Source organism: Sinohyriopsis cumingii, chromosome 2, assembly GCF_028554795.1.
Source record: "Sinohyriopsis cumingii isolate HCF-2022 chromosome 2, ASM2855479v2, whole genome shotgun sequence".
NCBI lineage: Eukaryota > Metazoa > Mollusca > Bivalvia > Unionida > Unionidae > Sinohyriopsis > Sinohyriopsis cumingii.
Genome location: NC_142962.1, coordinates 74584719 through 74605244, shown reverse-complemented (window position 1 = coordinate 74605244; position 20526 = coordinate 74584719). Strand labels below are relative to the sequence as shown.

General features: G+C 32.3%; 1 protein-coding gene across 2 annotated transcripts in view; it reads left to right on the top strand.

Moving 5' to 3' along the window:
* LOC149805191 (uncharacterized) overlaps window positions 1–20526 on the top strand; it is a 97523-nt gene that overhangs the window by 4982 nt on the left and 72015 nt on the right. For both annotated transcript variants that reach the window (XM_089948315.1, XM_089948306.1), the window contains exons 3-7: window positions 6776–6900; window positions 13120–13272; window positions 14318–14436; window positions 17091–17242; window positions 19217–19289. In XM_089948315.1, coding sequence (XP_089804441.1) covers window positions 6776–6900; window positions 13120–13272; window positions 14318–14436; window positions 17091–17242; window positions 19217–19289 — 622 coding nt within the window. The remainder of the gene's footprint in view (window positions 1–6775; window positions 6901–13119; window positions 13273–14317; window positions 14437–17090; window positions 17243–19216; window positions 19290–20526) is intronic.

Here is a 20526-nt window from a genome sequence, read left to right as displayed (position 1 = left end):
ATCATACATGATTAGCTGATGTCATCAAAATTCCATTTTGTAAAATGTTTAATTTTCCTTGTTAAATATTATTTTATGATATCTTCAAACAAAGTAATGTTATAAAGGTAGACGTTTCTAGCTGGCTTTCAAAAATGCTGCACAGTTTCAATTTGTAAATTTTGACATTTTGACATGCTATTGATTTTGATTTTTGTGTTAGTGAAATTTATGAAACTTGTTTAACAGTTTCTTAACACTTGGATTAGGAAGGCTCACAAGAACTAAATTATTTACTTCAGCTCATAAATTTTTTACATAATTAACACAAATGTAAGATCCACTATTTGCATGGATCTCATTTTTTTTTCTGATTTCTTTTTATGCTTTGTTTAATTGGTGTAATAATTAGTTTAAGGTAGTTCACATTTGTAAAATCAATGTTTACTGCACAACTCAAAATTACATGATCATTCCATTATGGCACCATTGATGTGATGTCACTTTGTACTTATGTGTATCATAGTGCTGTATCTACAAGAGATTGAACCTAAAATGATGTAGGTGTTATTCTATGCCTTTTTAAAAAATGAAAAAGAAAACTGTTACAACATTTAAATAATGGCATTAACAGGCCTTACAAATTCAGAAACATGATAAAGTCAAAAGGAAGTACATGTATACAAGACCTTTGAAAATTTGTAGCAATTTTCAACCTGCCAAAACTTGGTCACAATGCCTTTCTGTAGCAGAACATGAGTAATATATGAAAAATTGTAATAAGAAAACATTTACTATCCAACATGCACTATTCTTTATGTATTTTATAAGAGGAGCTTGTTATCTTCAACCTGTGCCAATTTTATGGATGTGTAAAGGCTCATTCCTGTATTATTTAATGGTCAGTTATGGACAGTAATTTTCCCATACATTTCTGTGTAAAAATCCTTACATTGGGATAGATATTCTTCAAAGATCAGTATGAGAAAATGCACACCAGCCCATACATTTTGAGGTGGTTATAGATTTAGACCTTTACCTATGTATTTAAAAAATAATTATATAGAACTCCAGCATTTGACAAAAAGTCATCTTTAATGTTGATTTACATATTCATTGTTTTAGCGTACATATTGAAAATGTGTTTATCATGTATGAAGAAGGAATTTATCCATGATTTGGCCATCCAGATAATGTTAAGAACAACTCTTTAATCAGGCTGAGTAAAAAGTCAGGATGATAACTGGCATCCAGATAATGTGAAGAAGAACTCTTTAATCATGCTGAGTAAAAAGTCAAGATAATAACTGGCATCCAGATAATGTTAAGAACAACTTTTTAATCAGGCTGAGTAAAAAGTCAGGATGATAACTGGCATCCAGATAATCTATGATTTGAGGTGGGGAATTGTAGTTTTCATGACATACATAGCTTGTTAAGTTTAAGATGAAATAAACTTTTCAAAACGTAACAAAATCATGTTTAGAAAAGGCAGGCAAACTTAAATACAGTTATCATCTGCTACTTGGGCTAACTGATCATGGCATCTAGTACCACATGGCCAGTCATTCAGAAGCTGTCTTGACTGGCAGAAAAAAAGTATTAAAATAAAAAATTACTATTATTATATGCTCATTTTTATTCTGTTTGCTTTACATTGTCAGAACCATGCAGTATTTTATGATATTGAACTCACATGCAATTCGTATTGAACTCACGTGAATAAAGGAACTACTTTCTATTGTAAACAAACAATGGATGCAGATGCCAGCACTTTTGATTTATTTTATTTGTTTGTGGATGAAGTAAACCAACTGAATGAACTAATTTAAAGCAGATGTTTTGTAGACTGCCACATACCACCTGCTTTGGCACATTCCGCGTTAACTTTTTTTATACAGAGTTTCAGATTTAGGCTAGTTATAGATGCCAGACAGGGTCCTTACAAATAACATTTCAGTGACAAGGCATAAACTGTCTTCTTTAGCTGGTAATAAGAATGGCAAAAATATACTTATAGTTTTACATCCTGAATTTCCTCAAAATTTCTTAGTTCTGCAAATCCGAATTACATGAGCCGTGCCATGCGTTCTCAAGCTTGATTACACATTTCAAAATTGTACTGTAATTTTGACTATATTACAAGTGCAATTACATCTCCTTACTGCACTCAAAATGAAATAAACATTATATTCCATAGCGTCGTTTTGGTAATTGCAATTGAAAGACTTCATTATTTTCCCACATTATGATTTCAAACATTCATTTGCAGAACAAAAAAACACGTGCAGATGTCAACATGCTGTTCCATCACCACTGAAATTAGATGTACTTCATGCAGAATTGGAGCATAAATCCAGTCCATAATCATAAAATTTTGTAGAAAAAAAATACCCAAATCTATTCATTCCAGATCAAATGGAAAAGTTGTTGCAATGTGCATTCATTCACAATATGACTCCAAATTTGAATTTTAAGCAGACTAAAATGCCATTTTCTTTTGAACGTTATGTCTAGTGCACAACTAAGTTCAATTGTATCTGGGCGGAGTTATGTGCGCATTAATAATGTTGTGTAATGATGAATCTACGCTTGTATATTTAGTTCAGAATACAGAATGCATTCAGTTATTTTGTTTTGTATAGTGTATTTTTGTTTACATAATTAAGCCTTAGGTAGAAGAAGAAAATGAGCAGTATTTTTCCATCCAAAAAACTCATTCATATTTTCCCATACAAATGCAGTAGCCTATAATTCCTATATGAAAGATTAACTACTGTATTTTAATATTTCAACAGATGAGGATTTAACTACTGTATTTTAATATTTCAACAGATGAGGATTTAACTATTGTATTTTAACATTTCAACAGATGAGGATTTAACTACTGTATTTTAACATTTCAAAAGATGAGGATTTAACTACTGTATTTTAATATTTCAACAGATGAGGATTTAACTATTGTATTTTAACATTTCAACAAATGAGGATTTAACTACTGTATTTTAACATTTCAACAGATGAGGATTTAACTACTGTATTTTAACATTTCAACAGATGAGGATTTGACTACGGTATTTTAACATTTCAACAGATGAGGATTTAACTACTGTATTTTAATGTTTCAACAGATGAGGATTTAACTACTGTATTTTAACATTTCAACAGATGAGGATTTAACTACAGTATTTTAACATTTCAACAGATGAGGATTTAACTACAGTATTTTAACATTTCAACAGATGAGGATTTAACTACATATTTAAACATTTCAACAGATGAGAATACTCGGCAGAGCTTCTTACATGAGGATGTGATGGCATAAATTTGAATCATTTGTTAAATTTCTGAATATACTGTACCACTGCTCCATTTACTCTAGCTTTTCTTTATCTTGAAGTGTCTTTGATAGGTACTGAAATGCCCTGGTATCGAAATATTGTGACGATGTTATCTCATAGGAGACCACATGTCTTTAAAGACCACGATTTTTGTCTTGATTCTGTAAGTATATGCAGACTACAGCACAAAATTGCCACATTGTGAAAGTAGCATACAATCAGAAAAGTGACATGTTGGCACTGCATAATGTACAGTTGGTGTCACTTTAAAAATGTGATGTCACTGTTGTCACCAACATTACTAATCAATGTTAAAAGTTCTGTGTTATGGATGCTTACTTGTGAAACATTGGAGTATCAAACAAGTGAAGAAAAACGGATATTTTTACATGGATAATGGTCCAGACAATTTAAAATCACTTAAAGATCAAATGTGGAGAATATCTTCAAGTAGCAAATTTGCTTTTTGTCTGCAAATTAAAAGTCCATTGCCTCAGTGCTGTCTCACCAATCCTGAAATTAAGCATTAAAGTTGGGGAACAGTTAGATTACCCAAAATTACCAACTGCTATAGCTCCCATGAGTTCTTCTTGGTTTGATATTATGGGTGATGTCATTCAAGAACTAGGCAAACATCCATTACAGTAAAAATGTACTGATGGGAAGGACATTTCAGGTGAAAAGAAAGGTTTCTTGTAGTCAAAACTTGCAATAAAAAACCCCACAAGGGGGCAGTTTCTTTTCTTTGAAAATTTCTTGAGAAGCAATTTGCTGAAAATATTGATTAATCAATTTAGACACTATTTGCAATCCGATAGTATCATCAGGAGCTCTGTGAGTAATACTCATTCTTTTTTAAATTTCTAAGCAAATTCAAAGTAATCAGAATCATTATTAATCCTTCTAGACTTAAAAAAAAGAATAGTCTTTTCCAATAACACAAGTCAAAGATGCTATGAAGATTATAGTCTTTTCCAATATCACAAGTCAAAGATGCTATGAAGATTATAGTCTTTTCCAATATCACAAGTCAACGATGCTATGAAGATTATAGTCTTTTCCAATATCACAAGTCAACGATGCTATGAAAATTATAGTCTTTTCCAATATCACAAGTCAAAGATGCTATGAAGATTATAGTCTTTTCCAATATCACAAGTCAAAGATGCTATGAAGATTATAGTCTTTTCCAATATCACAAGTCAAAGATGCTATGAAGATTATAGTCTTTTCCAATATCAGAAGTCAAAGATGCTATGAAGATTATAGTCTTTTCCAATATCACAAGTCAAAGATGATATGAAGATTATAGTCTTTTTCAATATCACAAGTCAACGATGCTATGAAGATTATAGTCTTTTCCAATATCACAAGTCAAAGATGCTATGAAGATTATAGTCTTTTCCAATATCACAAGTCAAAGATGCTATGAAGATTATAGTCTTTTCCAATATCACAAGTCAAAGATGCTATGAAGATTATAGTCTTTTTCAATATCACAAGTCAACGATGCTATGAAGATTATAGTCTTTTCCAATATCACAAGTCAAAGATGCTATGAAGATTATAGTCTTTTCCAATATCACAAGTCAAAGATGCTATGAAGATTATAGTCTTTTCCAATATCACAAGTCAAAGATGCTATGAAGATTATAGTCTTTTCCAATACAAAAAGAAAAGTGTTTGCTGGTGACTTAATCTTGTCAATTTTACATCAGTATTGAGATTATATGGATTTTCCACAACAGAAAGCCTCCACTGCCAATTTATGGCATGTCATAATCACAAAAATCCCATATTTGTCAGTTTCATACATTTTTTGTTGGCTCTGTTTGGGTAATACTGTATTGAATAAATATCTCAGAAAACTGTTTGATATTTCACTGGAACAGAGGTTCCTTGTATCAAAATTAATGATGACGCCCATATTATGCACACCAGTAATGTTACAAACATTACCATACATCTTGATTTTTGCCACTTAATAATAATAATATTAATAATTATTATTTTTATCATTATTATTATTATTATTATTATTATTATTATTATTATTATTATTATTATTATTAAGTAGAAGAATAAGAAAAAGAAAAATATTAATAATAGACTTTTTTTCCTTGGACTATTAAGTCAAAGGTTCCTCTCACACAGGATATAGATGCATTAAAATATACAATTCTCACATAATTTACAATAAAATATATGAAACACACAAAATTAGTATTATAACAGATGAAGCAATAAATACAGCATGTTAATGTAAAATAAAAATTACATTCTATTTTGGAATAAAAATATTGCTTGACATTTTATGTTTAAAAGCAGCAAGGGTTGCATGAGGTTTCATATCATTAGATGAGATATTCCATGTTAAAACACTGTTATATGTAAAACTTCTTTTAAACATTTCAGTTTTGTGTTTTGAGATAGTTAGTTGATCTTTTAAAAGGTAAGTGTATGATTCAACTAGGAACTTATAAGGGAATAGGGTAAAATTATTCATATAATCTGGTGCCAGATTGTTTTGTACATGAGGACTGATTCTTTTAATCTATCTTTAATGGGTAACCATTCAAGCTTTTCAAACTAAGTTTGACTGCTCTGGTGGCCTGGTGGTTAGAGCATCCACCATGGATGTGGGAGGTTATGGGTTTGAACCCCAGACGAGTCATACCAAAGACTTCTAAAAATGGTACTAACAGCTGCCTCGCTAGGCTCTCAGCATTAAGAGGTTAGTGTTAGGACTGACTTGACTGGTGTCAGGATAATGTGACTGGGTGGAACATCATGCTACATGTCTGTGTCATAATGCCCCGGTGCTAGACATCACTATAAACTGCCACTCTGCAGACATCATAGCGATATGACTAGAAAATTGTTAAAGCTACTTTAAAAATCTAAATCACACACACACACACACACACAAACCAAGAGTTATAGTCACATTTTTTTATTTTATTACTTTACAGTCATGAATTATACTATATATATATATATATATATATATATATATATATATATATATATATATATATATATATATATATATATATATATATATATATATATATATATATAATGTGACAACAGATCTGGTTCATTACCAAATTATCCAAGGCAGTGTTAGAGTTATGTCCATTTCATTTTGTTAGACACCATTGGAGAAAATAATGCATTAATATCATTAGGGCATTCATTCAAATGCATATTCAAATTAAAATAGGCAAGAATTTTGTTCCTTATTACACTAGACTTGAACTTTTACAAAATATTTAAATTCAACTTAAATTAATTGGTATTTCCTGAAATCACTTGTAAATGTTGATCATTTTTTTCTGTTGTAACCTATGATCAAATGCAAAGGTTTATAACTTGAGAGAATATGTAGATTGGTCTATTGATGTTGGGTATGTCTTACAAGGAGATATGGTATTTTCTAATTCTGCTTCCAGGTTACACCATTGTATGAAGCAAGGATGGACGAGGTTTGGTCTTATCATGAATATTCTTCAGACAGACCCAACACCTTCACCAAAAACAAATATATCAAAGACATCTCCTGTTTTTCATATGTATGGTAAGGACTATAAATGGCTGTGTCTGTGGAATGGATAAGAGATATAGCAAAGGGTTATTTTAACTGTCCAAATGATACCCATATATGGGCATTTGGATGTGCAGATGTTCTTACAGACTTCCATTATATTTTAAGTCATTGAACTAGAATCTATATCAGGGGTCTCAAACTTGAACCATCCTGAGGGAAGCATGAGGGCAGTTTTGATGGTCCAAGGGCTGTACCACCTTTGTTATCTCTCATGATACCTTGTGAGACCAATCATTTTGCAGGTCACATGATACGCCTTGGTGGGCCACGTGTTAGAGACCCCTGATCTATAATACATTATTATATTATATTATATTATATTATATTATATTATATTATGTTATGTTATGTTATGTTATGTTATGTTATGTTATGTTATATTATATTATATTATATTATATCATATTATACTATATTATATTAAATTGTTTTATATTATATATTGAATCATATTATATGTTATGTTGTGTTATCTTTTATTATGTTATATTATTATATTATATTATATTATATTATATTATATTATATTATATTATATTATATTATATTATATTATATTATATCACATCACATCACATAGTTCAAAAGGTGTTTTCCTTTTAAATCCCAGTGTAATCAGTTCAGATGTTTATTGGCCTTTTGACGTCAACATATATACCTGAAATATACCTGTCATACTTCCAGAATATCAGACTGTGAGATTTGACAAAATATTTTGTGGGATTTTAGTAAATTTTTATGATAATCTGATTTTTTCTGAGGTCATCTAAGTACATTGACGTCAAATACAAGCAGACTGTTCACTTTCACCATATTTTTAGGTATGTTGCAGATTAAGTCATACATGCATACAGTAAGAACTGAAATGTCACGCCATCATAGATTTATTGTCCAATTTACAATATTTGGAAGTGAGCCAGCAGTCATAAATACTTTGTTAAAGTTTAGGTTCAGATTTTTTAATTTTTTCTTCTTCCTTTTTTTAACATATTTTTGCTAAATCCATTGATAGATTCTAATCATTCTTGACATGAATCATTATAAAGCTACAACACTTCAGTCAACAAAATGCTCACTCTACCCTTAACCTTTTGGTCAAGGTCACATAGAAAATTTGCATTAAGGTTTCGTTTAAAATATTGCCAATTTATTTACGGGATTTCTTCATGCTTTTGATGAATCATTATGAAAGAAACAAGACAGTTCTGTGATAAACTTGCCCCTTTGACATTATGCTCAAGGTCAAAGTCAAAGAACATTAATTTTACATTAAGATTTTGCTTGAAGTTTTTTCCTATTCATATGTTCCTAAACCCTTGGTGGATTTTTTCATACTTGGGATGAATCAGTATGAAGCTAATATAGTCATCTTGCAACATGCTTGCTCAACATCAGACCTGCCAAGTCTTACAATTTTGCTGTAACTCTTACAAAAATTACCCTTAAGTTACAGATTTACAGCATATAAGCAAAAACTACAGAAAAATGATCATTGCCAAAAAATCCAGGTATTGGTTCATCTGTGTTTTATTTGGATCTGGGCTTCATCTTAAAATTAGTGAAATTAGTCAGGGAACCAGACTAACTTTACAGCAACACCCCAGATGCTTTAAACTGCGCCTATTTGTTCATGAGAAGCAATGCATTTATAAGGCGAAAGCAAAACTAAGATCCTAGAAATGTGTTAATAATCAACACAAAAAAATAAAAAGGAGTATTCAGAGTTTTGTGAATAAAAGCTGGAAAGGACACAGTTACATTTATCGGACATTATATTTATATTGTGCATGACAAAATGTTTCAATAGTTGAATGACTTGGTGAACTTAAATTTATGGTAAAACGTGGCACATCATGCCAATCCAAGCATAAAGCATTATAGAAAATAATTATTTGAAACAGATCAGTGCCTACCTGTATCAGGAGCCTAAACCTGTAATTTTTAGGTACTGAGTCTTGTTTAATCTGGCAATACACTTTTTAATTAGGGGACTGGGGTTCTATCAACAGCTGACCCTTGAGGATAGCTGGATAGGCCTGTTTTGGCCAGTGGAATGAAAAGGGTGGATATATATATATGTATATATGTATTTATGAATAGATGCTGTCTGTCTGTCAGATAACTCAAGAGATTCAGAATTTAACTAAATATAAATAGATATTTTGGTCTTGATTTGTTAATAATTTACACCATGGCAGTTTGATTGCTTTTCTGGAACTTAAATTTTAATTGACACTATAAATCCATAATTGTGCTGATGTGCTGTTAAACCACACACACACATGCATGCACATACACACACAGAGAGGATATTTTCTTTTCCTGCACAAATACAGGAATATATTTCATTGTGTGGTACAAAATAATACATGTAATTTTCAGAGTGACAAAGCCACAGGTTCATATATATCTTTTTTTTTTGTACCAGAAGGTGATATCTGGTATTTATGCAGGAAAATAATTTTTATTGTATACCAAACTTGTTCCTAAATCAAAGCTAAGAAATTAAACTCACTCTTCAGTACCATACACCACACTCCCCTTTTCATAATTTGCCTCACTTTTGTTGGCTAATCAGATAATTATCTGTGACCACCTGAGAGTGGTATAATTGGGATGACCTAATCTCTTGCAATAAATTAAATCTTTGTCATTTTGTACCTTCTTTTACTCTATTTCACCAGGCAGCCAGTCCAGTTGAGCAAATGCATTACAGCTGGTTTATTACTATTGTCAAATTAGTAAAGGGAAGCAAATTCATAGAGATTTGAACAGCACCAAGTCAGATTTCATAAACATAAATAATTTCCTTGTCTGAAAGGTAATACAATGGAAAATTTCCATTTATTTCTTCTGATACACAAGATGCTTGTTTATGTTGATGCAGGTATAACTTCTGTTAGCACATACAATCAAGCATTGCATATAATGATGGGAAATCTTGTATTTTCACATGTGAAAATATGTGAGATATATTGTAGGAATTAAAAATATGAAATCTATTTCATCAATAATTTTCAGCATTTCACACTTAGGTATATAATAGAAAGCAAAATGCATAAGTTTAAATTTGTATCCTTATTCAGCTAGCTGTAATGAAGGATATATTTTTCACATGTGACAATAAAGAAATAAAAAATATGAAAATTATTTCACAAACATTTTTTCCATATTTCACACTTAAGTATGTAATAAATATAAGATATTTGCTTCTAAGAAGTGATTAATGGATATATTTCATTGAGTGGGTGAAAATACCTGTTTCACCCATGAGGTGAAATGTATCCATTATTTACTTGTAGGAAGTAAATTGTCTTTTTATTTTATGCTCAAACATATTGACAAGCAGGTTGTACTGTATAACTGATTAAAGTAGCAAATTTTTTACTGGATCCCACATGATATCCACAATCTACTGTTGTGCTGTGTTTTGTGATTATTCAATCAGAAAATATAAACATTGACATAATTCTCCTTCCCAATTCAAATTAAAATAGCACATTAAACAAAATAGTCATGCCTTGTTGGATTTGAACTCAGTCTGTCTTTACTAGGAGGTGGCCATCTTTATCACTTGGCCAAGTAAACATCTAAGGATAACTTAAGATTTCACGGTTATCTTGTTATTAATGTGGGAGTGAAATTATTTATCATAATTCACTCTAGTGAATTTTAAAAAAATTAACTTGGAAAATGCAATATTTCATGGCCTAGCATAACACACACACACACACACACACACACACACACACACACAGACATAAAAAATGACAGTGGATCCATCAAGAGTTTGAAATGGTAAATAAGGAATTAATGTTTTGGGATCACTTACTTGGTTGAAATTGCAACAAGATCAACATATACAAGCCCACTTTATGGAAAGAATGACTCATCTTTCCAGTGAGGTATAGTTTGTTTCCAGGTGACCAGTCTTTGTGGAACTTTAGAAATCAGAACATTGTGAATTATGTCACAAAAGTAAGGAATCAGTTCAACATAACTATTACATTTTTGATCCATGATTCATACTTTGGCTTTTCCACTCCAGTGTTTGATGGAGGTCACTTGATTAACATTTAAGTGAAGGTCCATGCCAGTCTATAGGCCTGTTCAATAAGGGTTGTTACATCCCTTGACTTATTAAGTCACCTAATTTACCCTGAATGCTAGGCACAAATTGATCTTGTTTCATAATTTATTATTGCTTTCACTCTGACACCACTAGAAAAAGTTTTCAGATATATTAACTCCACGCGGAATGAATCAGTCGGATATCTTCAGATTGCTCCAATTTTCACGAGCATCAAATAAAGATTCATGAAAGTTCAGGGTAATTTCATTTTCACAGACAAAACCCCCTGCTATTTTAAAGCAGATCCATTCCATATTTATTACAGTTCAGATTGCTAAATCTTGGACACTCTACGACTTATGATTGACTCTACAAATTTGGATATTTATAATGTCTTTTTATTTGAACTTATGGTTTGTTTGAAGTCCTCAGCAACGTCTAGATGTGGCTAATAATAGCCAAATATGCGGGTGTTGAAAGTGAAGAACAGTAAGCAATTATACAAGAGTGATTTGCAGAGTACCAGCTTACCATTTAGTGGAACTTGGTCACTTTGGAGTTCATTGATCCTTTAAAGCAATGATAAGATCAGAAGTGACATTGCATTTGAAAACAATGCATGAGCAACTAACATAAAACAATGACTAGCTGAATAACTGCCCATTCTTGACGAGGAGGGGAATGACAAGAGAGACAGAGGGATCCAATCTTTTTTTCAAGAAGATGATCATTCAGTTGTGAGAATTTATGGTTCATTCAGGTTTTCTCTGTATTTCATTGATTAGAAAAGTGGGTGCATGTCATATCAGCCAAAGTCACTAAGGATTCAACATGGCAGAGGGGGATGATGTGTGAGAAATAAATGTCTTCATAATATAATTGTAATTGTTTTGGGTTTAATGCCATTTTTCAGCACATGATAAGCTATACTTGGCAGCCAGTATATTTTGTGGCAGGAGAACCCCAGGAGAGCCCCAGTAAGAACCACCAACCCATGGGAAGCTACAGGAAACTTTCTCACATGTCCACAATGGCTGAGCCCAAGACTCAAACTCATGCAGAGGTGATATGGCAGTGGTCAGTAAAGGTGAGTACTTTAGACCACTTTAGACTGCTTGGACATCTGGGGCCCCTCTTCACAACGTTGGAAAGCAGATTATGTATGTTATAAAATTTGTCGAAATGGACAAAAAGAGAAGTGGGAATTTATATAGCTCCCTCCATTACAGTTAGTTTCATCCATGTTGAATAAAGATATAAATTAAATACATTTTTTTATATATTTATATCATATATTTAAGTGTGAAATATTGAAAATTAATAGTGAAACAGTTTTCATATTTTTTTAATTCATATATTTTCACATGTGAAAAATATATCCATATATTTTCACATGTGAAAATACAAGATTTCCCATGAGGCAGTGCAGCACTAGATTTTGTATGCCAACAGAAGTTTACTTGCAGCCTGAAAAACAAGTATTTTGCAAGCTTGGGCAATAGATAGAAACCGCATTACCTTGAAGGTATGGAATTATTCTTTGCTAAGATATTTGACCTCCACTATTTACCTTTTTTTTAATACAAATTATGTCGCTTTAACAACCTTGACAACAATATAAAATATCTGGAGTGTTGCAACACTCAAGTGGACTTGCTTTTGCAATCAGATAGTTTACAAAACAAAAAAATTACTGCATTGGATTAGGTTCCAAACTTTCCATTCTCACTGATATTTATTTATGACTAACCAAGTAATACATTTTTGAATTGAGGTAAAGTTATAAAAAAAAAGGGGTGAGGGTTGTGAAGAGTGAATTTAATTTTGAAAGCTTCCATTCAAAAGCAAGTTTAGTATATCATAAAAAGAAATGTGTCTTTTCCTGTGTAAATACCAGTTGTATTTCAATTTTGTGGTACATAAAAATGACATTTTAATTCTTGGCTTTATTATTTGTTTAATATTCAGTGACTTGCTATGACACCTGTGCCAAACTGCCTTTTACATTACAGGTCCACAAACTTGGTGAATCATACACAAATGAAGTCATTTTTCCATGTTCAGGAATAACAAATACCTATGACTAAATATTTTCTGTTTAATTCTTTCTCCAATAGTTCCCGAGGAAACAAGATTGTCACCAATATGCAAGTGGAAGAATGTTTTCATCCGGGTTAATCATCTGATGAAGAACTGGGAGAAAGGTCGCTACTCTTCCAATCTGATTCTGAGGGGTCACAGAGAGAAAGTTACAGCCCTTGACTGTAATGGTTGGTTGCAGCTCTGAATTTACAGTTTGTTTTTCACTGCAAAGAAAGTTGTTGATTAAAAAAAATTGTTGTGGTTTGAAACATTCATGAATTCTTCCTTAGACAATATATTTCTGACAATTCATTGCCCTGTTTTGACTTTTGTCAGTTTTTATACCTCTAAAGCAATGATGCATGATGATGAAATTAAAAAGTTATTAAATGTGTGGGTAACCTTTGAGAATAAGTTGACCATGTCCAGAATGATGCCAGAGTTTCCATCATAAAATCAAACTTTTGATGTTATTTAAATGCATTGTTGCTTTTGTGCTTTTAATTCCAAATTATCCATTTTTACATTTTTGATCTCATATATGTATTTCTTGAGCAACAAGGTTTTTAAAGTTAAGGATTGATCAAAGATGGATGCTGTCTGTTTGTATGAAGAAATTAAACACTGAATAAAAAAAATGCTCTTCCAGTTTATTATTTAAAGAACTTTAAAATACTAGTAAATTATATATATATATATATATATATATATATATATATATATATATATATATATATATATATATATATATATATATGGTACAAAAATAACAATAATAATTGTAAGATATGTGACTCTAGTTTCTTCTTCAGATTAAAGTTTTTGAATACTTTCTTTTTGTTTAACTGGTAACAATAAACTTTTGATTGAAAATTAAATGATAAAAATTTGAATCATAGTCATAATATATTGAATAATTACACAAAAAAAACAACCTTATTTTATTTGGAAAACACTTCAAGAAATTCCGTAACTCTTTTTTCTAGAGTTTGCAGATTTCAGGGTGCAATTGTAAAAACTTGAGAATTATATTTCATCTTGTCTGCTGTCTCTCCTTCTGATACAAATTCAAACATTGTCAAAACTTTCACAAGCATGATAATGTAAAATCAGAATTTGGGGATAAACTTAAAGTTAGTTAAACTGAGACCTGATGTTCATTATTGTCTACTTTAGTGACTGAAATAAGTTTTCGTTCTCAGTAATGTTGAAATCAACTCTCATTGGTTGTAGGTGAGTGTATTGTGAGTGGCAGCGAGGACAAATCTCTGCGATTTTGGGACAGCAGGAATGGCAGCTGCCTACATAAGTTAGATGTCCACTCTGACACCATAACAAAAATTATTTGGAAGGTACCAAAGTTTGATATATCATTGAACACTGTCATATTCTATCCTATTTCATTTTCTTTTCTTTAGTGTGTATAATTCTTACTGCAGTTAAAATATAAATAAGCTATGATTCAGCAATTAGTGAAAAAAATATGGATATAATCCAATAGTTATAACATTTATCTAGAAAAGGAATCAACCAAAAAATTGCTTTGCCACTAGATGTACATCTCGTTTTAATTAGTTCTTAAAACCTTCCATTTAGAGTGAATTTGTTTGATAGAAAGAGTTATGTCCCATGGAGAGATGGCTCAAAATTATCATTTCCACAGCATAGCCACTTTACTCTCGTTCAGTCGGATGCATATCTGGTGAAATGCATCATTGATCTCATTAATGTATGCAAGGTACTTCAAACTTGGAAGAAGTGAAACTGACATTTCTTGTTATATCATAATTTATCTAGACATAATATCGTCAGTAATTCAAGACATATTTCAATTGTAAGCTTTAGAATTTTATTAGATATCAAAAGATGAAAAAAATCTCTTATATACCATATGTACTCATAAGTCAAGTACAATTGCAAACTGCACAGACCCAGAACTGTCACTGTATAATGCACCAGCAGATCTGGGCCTATGGAGCTTTTTTAGGAGTAATCAGTGTAAGAACAACGTAGACCCTGATATGCTGGTGAATTATGTGGGTGCATTATGTCACAGAAGATCAGGATCTATGTTGTTTTGCAGTTGGGCATGACTTTTAAGCATGTATACATGGTAATTATCCTTTATAGATAACATGTACATAGTATATATATTATGTCACAAATGGACAATTCGCTGTGTACCAAAAGTAAGGACTTAATTTGATTGAATTTAGGAAATACTCCTTCATACCATTAGATTTTAATTTCATTGTCTTTCAATAAATCAAATACTTTGTATACATACCTACTGTAAAATTTAAAAATAACTATCTAATTTTTAATTTAGCAGTTGTATGCACTTATATTTAATATGCACTTATTCACAAGGCAACTATTTGTAAAGTTTTGATATTTACCTTTATCAATCACTATGATCAGTATATTACATATTATTTATTATAGATAAGTAGGTATATAGGAATCCTCATGCCCATTCTCCCTTCCTTCTGTCTGCCCATCCATCTGTCCATCACACATACTTTGGGACACAAATAATCCCCATTTCTTGATGGTTCATCATTAAACTGGTAAGTATTGTGGTCATTCTCTGGACTGCTCTGGTGGCCTAAGTGATTTGAGAATCTGTCTCGGATGCAGGATGTTGTGGATTTGAACCCTGGTCGAGTCATACCAAAGACTTATAGAAATTGGTACTTGCAGCTGCCATGCTTAGCCCTCAGTGTTGAGAGGTTAGTGTTTGGATTGGTCACCTTAGTGTCAGGATAATGTAACTGGATGGGATGTGGTGCTACATGCCTGCAGCACAATGCCCCAAGTGCTAGACATCGCTACAAACTTTGGTCAATAAATCTAAACATTCATATGGTGTGATATTTTTAGTGCACCCATGACTTTTTAAGAGATATTACCCTTTATTACCTAAAGCCGGATACAGTATATAACAGATATTTGTGAATGCAACTACTTTCACAGTTCTCAGTGAATTACTGTGAAACTTGGTGCATATTATGGGCATCATTAGAAGATATTGACCAGTCCTTGTACTCACACTATTTCAGAACAGTTATACACAGTTGTTTTTTTTAAATTTATGGTAGTGGTTGATGTTGGAGAAGTGGAGGATGTGTACATGAGTAAATGCACTCCATTCCTTTAGTTAACTAAACTAACAAAAAAGGATTTAACATTTAGAATCAAAACAATGTAATAACCATATATACTTGCATATCCATTGGATCCTGATCTGTCATTTGATTATATACAAGCAGATTTAGACCTATTCAGTTTGTTAGGAATAATCAGTAGAACAAACATCACAGACCCTGATCTGCCTGCACATTATGAGATAATGTCTATGTCGTTTGCAGTTCGACTTGACTTATATGTTAAAACAGTCATCAAATAAGTAGCTGGAACATGTCAGTTTTTGCTTTTATTTTACATATGTAAGTACATGCTTTTGCTACAGAAATACTGGAAGGCCCTTATTTTTTATGTTCAGTATGTACTTACTCTCATGTATGTATGATCCATTTATCATGAGTTTTTTACATAATACAAGTACAAAGAAGAGTTGAACTTTAAGAAAACCACTCCATATTAGGGACACTTGTCCATGAAAGGCAAAGTCCTGTCCCATTTGTAGAAAGGTTTTACTTGCTTGTCTCTTACAGTATATACCCTGCATCATCACAGGTTGCACTGACAGTATGGTATGTATCCTATTGTACAGGGTAACTACATCATCACAGGTTGCACTGACAGTATGTATCCTATTGTACAGGGTAACTACATCATCACAGGTTGCACTGACAGTATGTATCCTATTGTACAGGATAACTGTATCATCACGGTTGCACTGACAGTATGTATCCTATTGCATTGTACAGGGTAACTCCATCATGAAAGGTTGCAGTGACAGTATGTACCCTATTATATTGTACAGGGTAACCGCATTGTCACAAGTTGCACTGACAGTATTGTACCCTATTATATTGTACAGGGTAACTGCATTGTCACAGGTTGCGCTGACAGCTCCATTAGAGTAATTGATTCAACCAACAAGCAGATGCTGATGTCATTTCAAGGTCATGGAGGCAGTGTTGATCATTTGGTTGTCATCGGAAAGAAAATTGTCAGTGCTGCTACAGATAAGTAGGTGGATTTTTTTCTTTAAACTTTTTTAAAATTAAATCCTCAGTTATCAAAATATTTTATTTCCTTGAATTTTAAGACTTTACAGATTCTAAAGTATAAAAAAATGAAATATCATCAACTAATTCATCAAGAATGCCATATGTACTCACATATAAGTTGAGTCAAACTGCAAAGAACAAAGATCCTGATCTGCCATAGCATTATATGCCTGCAGATCAGTGTCTATGCTATTTGTTCTACTGATTACTCCTAACAAACTCCACAGATCCAGATTTGCCAGTGCATTCTAGTTGGACTTGACTTATAAGTGAGTATATACAGTAGTAAATGTTTGCATCGGTACTAGTTTATTTATGTACCAAAGGACAATTCAACTTTTAATGGCATATTGGACTTGATGCTTGTCAGTGTCAGTATGATCAATGATTTTACTTCTTCCCTAGAATTCCTATATTTTCATTTGCTGAATAGACTTTGCTTTCAGTTAGACTTTGACATGAAATAGGGATGAAGAAACTGCCCATCAACTAATTTGCAATCAAATGCCATGTTGAAGACTGACACCTCTGGAACTGCTCATCTCAACTACTAATGTATGTACTTGTTGTTGTTGTTGTTGTTGTTGTGGGGTTTAATGCCATTTTTCAGGACAAGATAGGCTATACATGTCGGCCAGTATAAATGGTGGAGGAAGAACTTTGGAAAATCCCGGAAAGAATCACCGACCCATGAGAAGCTACTGGCAAGCTTTCTCACATAACCATGTTAGCCAAATCCGAGACTCAAACAAACCCCTGCAGACAGAGGTGAGATGGCAGTGATCCGTAATGGTGATCACTTTAGACCACTCAGCCACTCAGGGCCCCACTAATGTATATAATGTAGTAATGGAGCCACTTCAGATTATTTATTTTTATGCATGTCAATTTTTGTGGTTTTTCAGATTTTCCATGGTACTGCTATTCCTAGATTGAGAATATAGTTGTTCATTGAAACTTTAAACCCAGCCACAAAATCCATAAATATTAAAACCTAACATAAAAACATTATTTCACAGTAATTTGGGAGACTGTACCTATTGATTCATTTACCAGAAATGCACGATAATAGCTCATAAAATGTATTAATGGAACTTCACAAATGTTATATTTTAATCAATGGCTCAAAACCAAGAATAAAAATGTACATTATTTCCTCATTATTATGCTGTCGATGCAAGTCACATAGTATACCACCTTATAATGAGACCACCTTATAATGAGACCACCCTATAATGAGACCACCTTATAATGTAGTAGATTATACTTCTCAAAATGGGATCCTGGACCATAACTATCTGATAACAAGAAATGTGTTATAATGAATGGCTTTAAAAAGAGAGAGAATGCTGTATATTAAAGCTATAACTGTATTAAATCATGGCTGACCTGTTTTGGGGTTTTTTTCTATACAACTTACTCCTGAAAAAGATTTCCACTGGAAAAGTTATTCTGGTACCACTTTTAATACTTGAGAGATATATTAAATGTTAAGCTTTAAGCGCACATGTAGAAAGTTTTGTTTAACCCAAATAAGTCGGAATCAAAATAGGTTCAGATTCAAAAGAAATTGTTCACAAATAACTTTACATCCATGAACAGAATATTTGTTAAGTTTTGATAAGATTGTATGACTTTTCATTCTGCTTGAAAAAGAAGTAAAAATGCAAAAGGAAACTATAGTTATAAAGTCTACATCAAAATGGCGCCGACAATCAGTGTCTAATGCAGAACAATGTTAAAGTGCATGCTTGACAGGTGTTTGCACACTGCTGGATCTGTACGATGTACGCACCATAGATTTGGAACACCAGATGGATGGATATCAATTGCTTGCTTGCACTTTGATATTATGTGAGACATTTATTGTTCACAACATTTTGACTTTTGACCCAGATTACAGAAATTGTTATTTGTTTTCCTACTTTTTCAGAACATTGAGAGTGTGGTCTTTGACAGACAGGAAACTGCTACACATAATGCGAGGTCATGATGATGATATAGAGGTATGTAGTACACATCACCAAAAAAATCTGCATTCATAAAGGCTTGTATAAGGTGACATTAGGCTTAGACTAAATCAACAGTCTTACAGTACAGACTATCAAAATGGCGCTAGGTTGCAAACGGTAACAAATGAGATAGTTGGCTAGCCATAAACAGTGCATGCATATTTGGTTTCAAGAACGGAAGAGCTTGCCAACTGAGACATACAAGCAGAGACTGGGAGAACCTTTTAAAGACTTGAATGTAGTTCTCCTTGTTTATATTGAGCAGTTTATTATAAACTTAATATTGATCCATTGTACATTTTCTAATGGAAACTTGTGTTTATTTGTTTATCTGTGAAGAGCATGATTTAAAAAATATGAAGAATATAATGCTGTGCTGAATTAATTTGAGCTTTTGTCCATCAAGTAGAAAATTTTTCAAAGAGAGTAGAGGTTGTTTATTAAAGTATAATAATCCATTGCGCCAACGGTGCATATTGATATCCATAAATATTTGGAATGGCATTAGTTGGTAAAGATAACTTAGTTTCCATTAGTCAGAATGTTATCACACACTCTGGTTGTCTAGTGGTTAGAGCGTCTGCCTCAGATGCAAGAGGTCATGGGTTCGAACTCCAGCCAAGTTGTATGAAAGACTTATAAGAATGTTACAAGCAACTGCCTCACTTGGTGCTAAGCATTAAGAAGTTAGTGTTAGGACTGATCAACCTAGTGTCAGGATAATGTGACTTGGTGGGACATCATGCTTCATGTCTGCGGCATTAGGCCCAATTGCTAGACAACACTTTAAGCTGCCACACTGCAGGCATTGTAGAGATATGACTGAAAAATTGTTAAAGCTATGTTACAAATCCAAATCATTCACACACACACACACACACACACACACATATGCACGTAACATGATCAGCTTGAGCTGTATTTATTTCTGCATTACATTAACAGTGTAGAGAAATACCCACTTATATAAATAAAGTCATGCATAAAGCAAAACTATGGCTCTGCAAGTGAAGGCAGACATGACATGAGCTTCAAAGCAAATAAAAAAAAAAAACTTACCATTTTTTTCAAACAATTGAACAAATTGAATTTGAAAGACTAAAGCAACAATCTCTCTGATCTTTTCTGATTTTTTTTTCTTTCTTGTCTAAATTTGTGAAAAAAATCTGAAAATCTGGATAAAAATGTTGCAAGTGCACTAGGTCAAGGTCAGAGTTCTACAGTATTAGCC